Raw genomic sequence first — 13,081 nt, 5'->3', positions numbered from 1 at the left:
ACGGTAAAGTAAAGCAGCCAGCAGTTTGTTTTGTCAGTTATTTTATTAGGGTTTCAAATTTTCATTTAATGATTAATATTAAATTATTCTTATTTTCTTATAATTTTAAAATCTTATTATATTTTTTTATTTTTATTATTATTTATTTTTTATGATGATTAAATGAAATTTAATCTATTTAATGGATAATTTTGGGGAATTTTTAGCTATTAGTTGTACTCGGCCCATTCAAATGTTTCAAACTTAAAACTGCTCAGCTCGTTTTACAACAATGAGATCTACATTTGCTTAATTTACACTTTTTTCCAATCATCGTTTTCTAAGAAAAAAATACAAAACGAATGCAGAAATGTTATTTAAATGTTCATCTTATACAGAAGATCCGAGAAATGATTTTTTGCATTGTTTTCCATTCTCAGCTTACTACTTGGCAGACTTTTTGTTAGCACGCTAGCATTTGAGTTATTAGAAAGAATACATTCAGTCTTGTTCAATTTATTTAGAAAATTGTATCCTGTTGTTCTGATATTTGCAAAGTGAGATGTTTGGATGCAGCTCATTGTTAATCATGCAGGTGTGCCTAATAAAATAGCCTATTTTTTTTTCTCCCGTGGCAGCAGAGAATAGCCTATGTGAGGACAAACAAAAAGAAAAAAAGAAGAAAAGAAGCTGTGGCAGACTCAGCTAGTGTTTTTCCCCCCATGGCGGTTGCCAGGCAACAATACTTAGCATGAATCCTAACTTGTCCTTTTATGTCTGCCACGGAAACAACGAAACACTTGGTACGCTCTCCATAATTAGTGAGTTGAAGCTTTTGTTCATTTATTTGTCGTTTTTGCAGATGGATTTTTGGCTTTTTGCACTTTTTTTTTAAACTTTTGTTCTTATCGGCATTTTTGCCAATGTCCTTTTACTTTTGTCAAATTTTTGCGACTGTATTTTTTCTTTTTTTACTTTTGTGCATTAGTTTCTCAAGTTTTGTATATTAGTTATTACTGAGTGCATTTTTTAAAAAATTCTTTTGTAAATGGTGCCAAGTATTAACTGCAGGTGCACACCAGGAAGTCAGATTGCTAGACTGGCTCAGGAATGGGCAGCTTTGAAAAAAGTTCTGGTCTGTGTGTGTGTGTGTGTGTGTGTGTGTGTGTGTGTGTGTGTGTGTGTGTGTGTGTGTGTGTGTGCGTTCCTGAGATGTTTGCTCAACAATGCATAGCCGCACATTCCAATTCTTTTTTAACAGAAGGAGCTGGGGGCTGTCATTGGTTTCCATAGCAACAACACCCCCCCTGGACCCCCACTGCCATCTCTAACTCACCCGGACAGTCCCCCCCCAAGTTCAAACCATGCCGAAAGACAAGGTGTTTTCGGGGTACCTCAGGGAAAGTCATCAAAACGTTCCCTCTGGAGTGAAAGCTCCCATGCAGGCCTGGAAAAACAAGGACCTCGGCTTGGTTTTTCCCACGACTCCCACAGCTATATAAAGACCAAGGTCCCAAGAGTGCTCCTTCCCGACCTCAACGTTAGCGCCGACACTCCCTCCCTTCTGCGTCAGAATTCCACACTACGGCTCCCACGTCACTCACTGGCAGCTTTTCCGAGCATCCGAGAGTCACCATCGCTGCATCACCGCATCGAAAAGTAAACATCAAATTGGCCCAAGGCTCCATGCCAGGAGAGGACAAGCTACAAAGTTACAAAATGCAATATATTAAAATATCTTTTCAACATTTTCACAGGTCAAATTTGGTGTTCCAATTAGTTTAACCTCAACTAAATCGATTTTTTACACATCCAAATGTTTTTTTTACAACTTTGTAATTGTTTTTTTGATTCAAAGAAATTTTGATTTTCAATTTCACCACATTCCTTTTTTTTTTTTTACATTTTCTTTCTACAGGGGCGGCGCTATGTGGTGGCTAGGGGTGGCCATGGTGTGAATTTTCTCTCATTTCCTGACAGTGTGTGAGCAAGGTAGTCTTTTGTACATTGTAACAGAGCTCACCTCTCACACTCAAACACACACACATACACACACAAAGGATGCTTTGTGTAATAAATGGCCAAACTGTCAACGAACACCAGAGCGCTACCCCACTACGTCGGCCCACACACACACGTTAGTCATACCGGTTTTGAATAATATTCACAGTATAAGCTCATATAAATATTATGTTGGAGATTTCTGTGCTACGTATTTTTTCCAACCATCTCAACGACAAGACTGTTGTAGTTAGCTACAAAACCACTTTATTGAATAACAGATTATGTCCTCTACAGTTAAAAAGATACATCCTGATTTGATTTTAATACATTAAATAATTTCTCTCTTTCCCCATGTTTAGATAAATAGCTCTAGTCTTTTTTTAATTTTTTTTTTATGAACCATCTAGGTAATAATAATAACAATTGAGATAGAAAAGATCATGTGACATGTGCTTTATGGCAACTAACCAGTCGGAGGAGAAGCCGTCTCCTCTCTTTCCCGTGTGAGAAAAAATACAAAACTAGACTCTTTATGTACAAGGGATGCTAGGCGTGTGCTAGTACTGTTTTAAATAATCATCATAATAATAACAATAAAGGTGAATGAAGGGAAGGCGATGTCGGGTCAAAACAATCATTTGCGTTACATTCGCGTCAAGTTAGTCGTGGTCAGTGTGTTCTTTATGGACACAATCGAGTCAGTAGTATTGAGCGGGACCTCAGCCAAGGAAGTTACCATCAAAGACCTGCCTTTAAATGAGTTTTTTTTTTTCCTCCTTTCAATAATGGCTTGAAATTTGTTTCCCAGCTAAATTTCATCAAAGTGGACCTTAAAAATTGAACAGCATTCATAATTTTGGATATACTGTATTCATTATTCATACCAGGGAGGCCAAAAGAAATCAAGGGTGGGCTTTCTGTGCTGCCCCGCAACCACAGCCGGGTGCTCATAGTGGTCCTGCCACCGGTGCACAAACTGTAAGTTGGAGGTGGGGGAAAAGTGCCAATCAAAAAAAAACCAAAAAAACTCCAAGCTCATTAGCGCCACCCATCAGAAACAGCGGAAACAACTCCTTTGGAAAAACTCGGGCGGAACCAGCAGCTCCGGGCTTTAAAAGTCTTTGACGAACCACTTCCTGGTCTTTGATTCGCATTGAAATGACGCAAGGACAGCAACACTTCACAGCCTCGTCTTTTGTGAGCATACAATGATTCTCTGGAGGTCTTTTCTGTTAACGGCAAGGTTGGCTTACTGGGCGTTAGCGCCATCTCGGTGTTAGCGGCTACGCCAGGATCGCGCTCGAAAGGCACAACATGGCCGCGTTGGGTTTATCCCCTCCGGCCAGCGGTGGCCCCTCTGAGCGGCAGTTATTTATTTAGAGGAATGAATGAAGTGAAACCAACCTCATTGGTGGGTGGGAGCAGCAAAGTGACTCCATCCCGCGAGGGTGGAGGTGAGCAAAGAAGTTTCACCCCGCAGGTGAAAATGTTGCCGGGGTCACAGGAAAGGTGGGCAGAAAAAAAGATGGACTCTGAGAGGGCGGGGGAGGTCGGCATCTCCGGCCACCTCGGGGTTTACAGGTGGAGGGGTGGGGGGTCGCCTCCCACTTTGCCTTCACATCTCAAAGCAGGTTGATGGCACGACATCGGGACTGACCGGTCCAGCCAGCGCTGGTGAATCCCCGACCCGGGCACTTCAACCCAACTGTGTACCTGCGAGGGCGGGCCACGCGGGGAGGGGGGGAGCAGGTGGGGGTTAGCAACCCCCCCCCCACCTTCCCTTCACAGCTCGGTGACGTGGAGCGGGTAGTTGGGGGACGGCGGCCCCGGAACCTGGGACTGCAGTCGGCGGATGTGGCAACCGTGACACAGCAGGTGGCCATCCAGAGGGTAACAACGGTGACCCTCCTCGTCGTTGAGCTGGAGCCCGCAGTCCTGGTGGAAGCGAAAACCGAGCGATGACACGCTAACAGTCAAGCTACGCGTCAGTGCGTGGGAGTGTGACCTCACCTCACAGTGGTAACATTGCACATGGTAGTCCTTATCCATCGACACAACCCGAATGGTCTCCTCTGAGCCCTGAGGAGAAAAACCCAGGAGGTGTTAGATGTTTGACAAACATCTCCAAAAGGGCTTTGGTTACCTGAGCTGGGAGAATGGGCTGGTTGCAGGAGGAACATTTGGGAGCAAAAACCCTGTCATTGGAAAAGGGACCATCAAGCAAGGTTATTATAGTTCATGAAAACTAATGAAAATTTGAAATGTAAAAAAAAAACCAAAATCAAATCCCAGTTGTCCTTACGTGTGGTAGTCTTTGACACAGTAGATGTTGTTCTCCACGTCCACAGTGAAGGGCACCCCGTCCAGACCTTCTTTACACACCACACAGCGGAAACAGCCTGGATGGTAGGACTTGCCCAGCGCCTGGAGGATCTTCACCATCACACATAAGAAGGATGTTACCACTTTGGACTCAAGCCGCGGAAACCAAGAAGCTATCAAATCTTGGCTGCTATTTGGTCTTTTCTATCAAAACGATCCTGACCGAAATGATCACACCACAGTTTCAAATGTAAACCGTAAAATAGTCTCACCGCTATTCACGTCTTTGCTAACGTCACTTAGCTTACCATCTCCATGATGAGGTGGCCACACACAAAGCACTTCTCGGCCGTCTGCTGGAAACCAGAATACTGGGAGAGAAATCAGAGGCAAGACTTAGTCGCCTCGTTGTGACTTTTGTGCTGCTGCTGGAGGTTTATTTGTGAATTAGTGGGCCAATGATCTGGATGTAGCCCAAGATGTTCACAACGGTTGTAAAAGATGTCATTGAGGATGTGTGTGCATCTCCACACCATCTGTCATCGACCTCCACAAGAGAGGCAAGCTAATTAATCTCCTCAGGGAAGTAGGGTAATTTGAGTTAATTGGATGGGGGAGGGGGGGAGACTTTAACGGCAGTGTCCATGTCAGCTTTGGTATCCCAAGGGGATAAATCACAGTTTCAGAATATATATATATCACATTTTCAGAATTATATATATATATTCATAATATTTATATAATATATACACATTTTATAAATCAAAATATAAAAAGAAATAAAATGCCAGCTTTTCCTGTATTCTATTCTATTACATATTTTATAGTCTTATTTTATATATAATTTTATACTATATTTATTTATATTCTATGATTATATTCTGATATTATTACTGTATGTCTGAACGTTGAAAATGACCAGCAGCAGGTTGACAGAACAAGTGACTTACCAAAAAGTCTTCCTCGCAGTAGACCTTCCCGTTGACGTTATAGAAGGCTTTACCTCGCAACCTCCTCCCTAAAAAGAAAAAAAAGTATTCAAAGTACTGCGACTCAAGGTTGTACTTATTACTGTTGCTTGTCTCGGTTTATATCTGTGGGAAAAAGGTCAAATATGTCTTTTTTTTTCCTTCATTTGAAGACATTTTACTTTACAGGTAAAACCTTTGAACGCACACATTTTCTTAAAAACATACCCATGTGGGTCTATTTTAAACAGTGGCAAAAGCAGCTCGGGCGTAGAGCAGACGGTCCGGCCCGAAGCGGCCCACATCGATTTAATTACTCTGACCACTGATCTCAATAGGATTCCATTCACGATCAATACAGAAAACTGCTCTACATACCCCCACTGACCGCACACCCCTCCAAAAAACAACACAGACACACACACCCTATCCTCCTCCTCTTCCGTGCATTGTGCGAGCTGCTGAAAAACACGCCGGTAATAGCCGAACGTCGACAGGAAATCCATCGTTGACATGCAAAAGGATGTTGGGGAGGCTTTGAAGCCATTTTGTGTAACCCATAAAAAAAAATCCTGAACATTTGTCATTACAAATTCCTAAATTGTGATGCTTTTAGCGTAGCCAATCAAATATGGACGACACATGGAGGCAGTCTGTTAGGGAAAAAAAAAAGTAGTTACAACAGGCTGGAAAAGGTGTGTGTTTTCAATATGGTCAATCTAAAGAGCTTGACTGTTTGAAAAGTTTCTTTTTTATTATTATTATTGCTTCTAAATAGCGCTACATTATTGAACAACTTCATTTTGCTCTGAGGTTGAGCTAAATTCCCACGATCGAGTCTTGATTCATGAGTCCGATCTAAAGGGGAGGGGGGGGGGATGTGGAACAGGCCGCTTGTGCCCACCCCGCATCTTTCGGGGCTTGCCCCCACCCCCTTTCGAATTCATTTAACGCCGCGCCGCGTCTCTGCGGCAGCACGATGACTTCACTCGCCCCCCCCCCGGGCAATGTCGCGACTCGTAAATCTGCAGCGTTAGTCGGGATTTAATTGTTGTCCCGGGCCACCGTTGGTTTGATGACTAAAAAGCTCCCCTGGTTTAACAGTGAAATTTATGCAATTGCTATATTTCAAACGTCAGCGCGACGCCGGGAGACGGTCATATGTTAACACCCACACGAATGGGTCGAGGAGCCCAGGAATGCCGCGCACACAATAGGTGAGACTTTTAAGACGGAGCAGACTGAAGAGCAATTAGCATTTCTAGCCAGCGCAGAGGGAGGAAGCCACCCTCGCGTCCTCAAAAGGCCTAACCTTGCAGGAAGAGTGAGATTATAGGGGGGGGGGGGGTTGCAAGGTTTCTGGGAGTCTGGGAGGTGGTGGACACAAAAGGGCCCCGACGTTGACGCGGGTCGACTGAGCAAACGGGGACATTCCTTCTGCCTGAGGTCACTAGCTGGTCCCATTCAAACCCGCCCCCGAACGAGCATAGGGGGAAGATGGGGTGGAGGGGGGCGGGGGGGGATGCCTGTTTGCCCCCCTCTCTCCTCCGGCCTTTTGTCGGCAGACAAACCAAGCAAAGGTGCAAAGCACCAGCTGCATTTTCTGCAATCCGGCAAGCAAAGTATTAAAAGTGGATTTTATTTCATTGATAACGTGATCATTTATAAGTCTGAGGCTATTTTGATGTAAAGTTTGATATTAGCTTCCTTGCCCTTAAAGAACCCTACCATAGGCTAATTGTCGCCACACCCTTCAGGGGAAGTGTCAGAACCAAACAACATTCCACTCCCGTCTTATCCGACGTTCTAATCGGAGCATAATCGAGAACGAATGAAAAAGTCCCAGAATAGTTTTGTACTTTTAATCGTGATACCGCATATCAACATTCCCAACCTTATCTCTTTCTGGCACTATTAGAAAACCATAGCCTAACATTGCCGTTAGCGTCGAGTTAGCGGTGCGAACCGAATCAAAACGCCTCATTTGGAATAAACAGGACAAAACTATTTGGAGTGATTTCAATGAGAATGAAAGAGAAAAAAAAAAACAGGCACCAAAATTTCTTTCATTTGAGAAAGTTATTGTGTTTAACCTTATCTTAGTTTCTAATAATGTGATACAAACATTGGGCATTCTGGACTTTTGTCCTCAGTTTCCTGTTCTGCCGCCGTCTGGTAAGTATGATTGTTTGTTTGTTTTTTTTAAGCTGATATTATGATTGGAATAGGAATGAGTTATCGCTTCTGTATAAGCAAGTGATAGTCTGCGCATCTGGGGCCATGGAGAGAAGTCCCGCGGAAAATAATAATAATCGGAGAGTGGGTGTAAAGTTGCAACACTTGCTTGTTCGAAAAGAAATAAACTGTGGACAAGAACCTTGACCTTGAACAAACACTTAATGGCACATTCTTGGCGTTAAAAAAATATTAGCATTAGCAATATTAGCCGTGTATCCTCACAAAGCTAACGGTGGAGAGGCGGCCATTTTTTTTTGGGGTTACATTCCCTGATTATCCGAGTGAGGTCCTCCGGGAAGGCTCCAGTGGTTATGTATTTATTTTTTTGACATTCTTGGCCATTTTATGAAAAAAAAAAAAAAGGGTGGAACCATGGGAGTGAGCCAAAAGGAGAGCTCAATTATTCATGGTTAAACAAAGCCCAAGCTGTCCGGGCAACAAGAAAAATCAAAAGAAAGCCCCCCCCCCTTAAAAAAAAAAAATACAGTCACACGGATTTATCACTGGAGGGTGTTATGACAAGGCTGCCGCTTAAAAGAAAACATTCCCATTCAACTTGAGGTCAAATCATACATCAGAAGCGTTTACATGAGCCATAAACCATCTGTGTCCTGCCAAGCTTCAAACAAGCACCACTCGCTAATTCTCGCCTCGGTTGCGGCCCGGTCCAAAAATCCCACAATCTCAGCAACCGGACACGGTTGCCTACACAATAAACAGGAAAGTCTGCAGCTTTGGTTTCGTGTAAATTTATCGGGCCGCGCTTCCAGAGGCGGATCAGTATCCGTGCCGAGCAGACGTATGAATGGGAGCAACCTGGCTAAAAGGCTTTCTCCCGACATCTTCCCCCCCCCCCCTTGGAGGGGGGGTCGGGTGACAGGAACGTCCATACCGCACACACATTCACTCTACACACTGAATTGGAGATTTCATTACAGCCTCAAAGACAAATAATGTCAGCGGAATTTGGGAAAGTGGAGGAATTTGCAAAGCGGCAAGCCGGGGGGGAGTGATGATAAGGAATTTTTGGACGCGGAACAAAGACCGAGTTGACATTTTCGGAGTTATTTGGAAAATGAATGACAAGAGCTGTGGGTAGACTTTAATAACATGATTTGATTTTAATGATCGACGGGTCGCTGAGTTATTATACCAACTATTCTTGGTCTGTTTTTAACCCAAAATTGGACTTCAAAGCAACTTATACATGTTTTCTATTTTATTTTTTTACGTAGAATTTATACTGGCTTACACTGTAAGTTTAAAAAGTTAGTCTTTTTATATATATATATATATATTTTTTTTTTTTTTAAATTCAATTAATTAGTCCTTTTTAGATAATTGCTTTTTTTTTAAATGACCTGTATACATGTTTTCTATTTTATTTTTTACGTAGAATTTATACTCGCTTACACTGTAAGTTTAAAAAGTTAGTCTTTTTTTATATATATTTTTTTTAAATTCAATTAATTAGTCCTTTTTAGTGAATTGCTTTTTTTTAAATGACCTGGCTCAATATGATTGCTATCTAAAATAAAATTTGGCACCAGAGCATAATTTATAAAATATATCTACAGACATAAATGCTAAAATTAGCAGTGTCTTAAGACACACGCTTCCTGGATAAGCATAAATATGAAAAGAATTCTCACACACACACACAGCATACGGGCGAGCGCATCGAAGCACGATCCCATCGGTCACTATGGCAACGGCAAATGTGGATGTGTTGGGTCCACTCGACACGCCGGCAACACTATTGCACTTTGTGGCCCGTTTTATCGGCATGATTGTTCTCCATCTCTCCACTCACCGCAGGAGCAGCAGGTGAAGCAGTTGGTGTGATAAAGATTCCCCATGGCCTGGCAGGCTTGGCTGGCTCCGTACACGCCTTTGCCGCATTTAATGCAGATACCTGGAGAAAAAGAACACGGACGATGCCTTGATTTAAAGGATGAGCAGAGTGGACACACCCAGGTGAGGACAAACACATTGACCTTGTGGTATAGAAGGAAAAAAAAAAGTATTTGGAGGCAACAGTAGCTTCACAAGACTGAGGTGACATTCCTCAGGGACTGCGAGATCAAAGCCTGGTCGGGGTCAGTCCGGGGTCACCGAGTCGACGGGTGCTCGACTGCCCCCGCCCCCAATTGGGCAAAAAGAAATTTAATAAATAAATGTGAAAAAAATCAGGACATTCTTTTTTGAAATCTTATCATTCAATATCTTCCTCATTGATCTTTGAATCCTTTTATAAGCAACGGCTTGAACAAAATACAGATAAAAATGTCGATTAAATGTTTACTTAGAATGCGTCCAGCCACCACCCCAAAAAAAAAAAAAAAAGCTTAATGTTAGTAGAATGAAAATCAAGCTGTATAAAAAAAATAAAAACTTGCCACGGATACACTTTGCTTATATTAGATCATAAAAGTACACACGTTTTGCTTTAATGATTACTTCCTCTTTGAAAAGTCGACCTTCCTCGCTTTATTACACACTTCTACGGTTTCCCCATGTTTCCTGTTTTTTTTTTAAAATCTATATAGATAAGGAAGTTTAAACAAAGAACCACTAACAAACCACTTTGTTGATGTTGATATCATACATTATATTTAACATACTCCAGTTTAGAGATATTCTATTTAATAGACTCCAGTTTAGAGATATTTCGCAACAAGTGTTTTATCCATGAACGGACCAATAAATGTTCCGCTTCAATAATAATTGATTTTTAAGGAGTTGTGCTGCTCACATTTTTACATCAAAGATGAAATCAACAAATAGGGATGAGCGAGTACCGATACGGTATCAGTCGGTATCTATACCGATACCTGGCTTATTTCACGGTATCGGAACTTGGAACATTGGCCGATATCATCAGGAACTAAAAAATTAGGAGAAAAAAAAAGTGTCATTCATTTCATGCAATCAAAGTCATTTTATAAACGGGGATATCATTTTTTTTTTTAATGATCTCTTATTGTTCTGGGGGGTAATTTGGATCGATTTTGCGATCGGTCTGAAATCAATTATCTTCTATGTATGTATTTCCGATAATGCGCTTTATTCCAATTTACTGTATTTACAACAGACCTATTTTATGAGGCTTTAACCTTGAGTCCAAGGTGTGTTGTTATTCATCGCTGGATTAGCTGCTTGTGAATTTCTGTAAAAATACCCACTGGTTGCAAGGACAAACATGTTGCTTAGTGTTTAACAAGACAATGAGGATGTCCGGGAGTGTAGCATTTAAAATAAAATCAACAAAACAGGAAGTCAAATCCCTTGCGTGCCCATTTCGCAAGGCATCCGTGTGGCAAGCACAGGATGTTGAGTGTTCGACCAGAGGCGGGGGGTTAGGGTTAGGGTTAAAAATAAACTACATTCCTTTCCTGCACCTTTGCACTCAAATACAGAACAGCAGTTGCATGGCGATATTGTTCAAGGAATGCTTCTTCTGAGAAAGTTAATCAAAAGTCTTGATATAATGTTTGACCAGGCCAGGTGAGCAGACTTGACTGTTGTCCACGCTGACTAGACTAATGAAGGGCTTTGGGGTGGGGGCTTCATTTGCAGCCTGTATTGCACCAGCTGTTGATCTACAGATCTTCCACCATCACAATAAACAAGATGACAACTTTTGACAATGGAAACCAAAGGCCAAACTTCCACATTGTCAGATCAAGAACATAATTATGTGTTCCCAGCACACAAGCAAGCACCTACCAAAGTACTCTTTCTTCATATGCATCTCCAACTCCTTCTCCAACTCCAAGGTGAGCGCCTCCAGCCGCCTCTCGGCCTGACTGGGCCCGCTTTCCCGGCTCGGGGTCACTTGATAAGGCAGCTTGAACCTCTGGCCCGCCGTGGGCGTTTTGGAGGTCACTTCGAGGGGCAAGGGATGCTCCTGGACGTGGAGGCGCGGGTGCACGCCGTTGGGGTCCCCCAGCTCCTGCAGGAGCGACTCGTCATGTCCCCCCAGCATGGAGGCCCTGGGCGAGGGCAGCTGAAGGTCTGGGTAGGTGCTCATGGAACCCCTGGAGCTGCGGGAGCTCCTTGAGCTGTGACTGGAGATGCTGGAGCGGGGACTGAGCACGCAAACGGGAGCTCTGGCACTGCCATCCTGGCTGCAGATGCTGGACCTGGGGCTAGCCACCAGCGGAGCGCCCCCCTCGAAATCGTCCCTGACGTGGGGTCCGTAGCGCGAGTCCGAGTAGCTGGACCTTGGACTGGGGCTGGTGGTGAAGGAGTACTGGCTGGCAGTGCTGGACCTGGGGCTGGCGTGCCTCTGGTCGTATCCCATGCTGATGCCGCTGGTCCGGTTGCTGCTGGGCTTGCTGCAGCAGTCGCAACTGTTCAGACTGGTCCTGGGGCTAGAGTGTTTGCTGGTGTCGCTGGCCGTGCTCGCGTAACTGGACCTGGGGCTCAGGACGCTGGAGCCCTCGCAGTGCGCCAGGCCGGGTACCGCCACCACCAGGCTTGCTCGGGGGCTGGCGTGCTTGCTCTGCTCCTGCGAGGAGACGGAGGAGGACGCCAGGCTGGAACGCGGGCTGTGGTGCCGACCGTCCATGCACACGCTGTTGGACCTGTTGCCCGGCAGAGGCAAGGGCTTGTGGAGGGCGTCGAACGCGGAGCCGGTGCTGTACCGGTGCACTTCGAGCGAGTAACGCCGTTGCCTCTCAGTGGCGCCGGTGTAGCAGGGCAGCGCCACCTCGGACTTGCAGCAGCCCTCCTCGGCGTAGCCCGCCTCCCTTTGCGGGGTGCAGAAATCCACAGGGACAGTCCGGCCGCATTGAACCGGACGCACCGGAGCCGCGTTGTAGACTTTGTTCGCCGATGTGAAGTTCTCCACGGTGTGATGCTGCTGCCGGAGCGCGGTCGCCGTCGAGTCCAAATTCCTTCCCGCGGCGTCCTGGCGGCGGTAAGCGTCGTACAGGGAAAGCTCGTCCATCATTTGGCCGGCACGAAGAGCCACGTCGTGCTGGTAGTGGTCCATGTTGTTGTTGTTTTTGTAGTCCGGAACAAGTTAGCGCGGACCACTAGCGGGGTTCATTCGGAAGGCACCAAACACGGCGAAAAATCCAAACGCGGTGGCGCTAAGGTGTTTTTCCGCGTCGTCGTGAGCCGCATGTCCGTCCTCTCCGCTCCTACGGCGCCTGCAGAAAAAAAAGTATTTTATCCGCGCTACCTCGCCGACGGTTTGTCAACTTGAGTTTTTTTTTTTTTAAGTTGAAAGGTCCTTACAGTCAATGGCGCGCTGCGCGGAGGAATTTCACCTCTCCGGTTGGAGTTTGGCCGTCTTACATTTCTCCCTACGCGGACCACAAAGTGAGCGGGGACTAGAGATGAACCAACGAGAATGAGAATATGAGAGGGGGAGGTAGAAGAAAAGACGTCACAAAGAAGTTGAAGAGTGAAAACGGAAGCAGAAATGTGGTTTTCCAAAGAGGGATCTAGGGGGGACTCGTTCGCGCCGAAGGAATGCGGGGGATGGAGACGGGATGCGCTGCGCCCCTATGGAATGTGGTTAATGCTGCGGAGGAACAATGATCGCGACCAACTCAGCG

At 44.7% G+C, this 13,081-nt stretch overlaps 1 protein-coding gene across 2 annotated transcripts; it reads right to left on the bottom strand.

Moving 5' to 3' along the window:
• Positions 1-2,224: 2,224 nt before the first annotated feature.
• wtip (WT1 interacting protein) lies at positions 2,225-13,043 on the bottom strand. Of its 2 annotated transcripts, XM_088372188.1 has the most exons (9): positions 12,759-13,043; positions 11,241-12,670; positions 9,325-9,426; positions 5,256-5,323; positions 4,614-4,676; positions 4,286-4,416; positions 4,127-4,178; positions 3,994-4,062; positions 2,225-3,918 (listed from the first exon to the last, which is right to left on the bottom strand). In XM_088372188.1, the coding sequence occupies exons 2-9, from the start codon at positions 12,508-12,510 to the stop codon at positions 3,766-3,768; spliced, it is 1,908 nt and encodes a 635-aa protein (XP_088228314.1). In that variant the 5' UTR covers positions 12,511-12,670; positions 12,759-13,043; the 3' UTR covers positions 2,225-3,765. The 2 variants fall into 2 exon arrangements, with proteins under 2 accessions (XP_088228314.1, XP_088228313.1); XM_088372187.1 differs by having other exon boundaries at positions 11,241-13,043.
• Positions 13,044-13,081: the final 38 nt, after the last annotated feature.

This window comes from Syngnathus floridae, chromosome 3 (assembly GCF_059516105.1).
Source record: "Syngnathus floridae isolate MCC-2025c chromosome 3, RoL_Sflo_1.0, whole genome shotgun sequence".
In the NCBI taxonomy this organism is placed as follows: domain Eukaryota; kingdom Metazoa; phylum Chordata; class Actinopteri; order Syngnathiformes; family Syngnathidae; genus Syngnathus; species Syngnathus floridae.
This window is presented reverse-complemented; position numbering and strand designations above follow the sequence as displayed.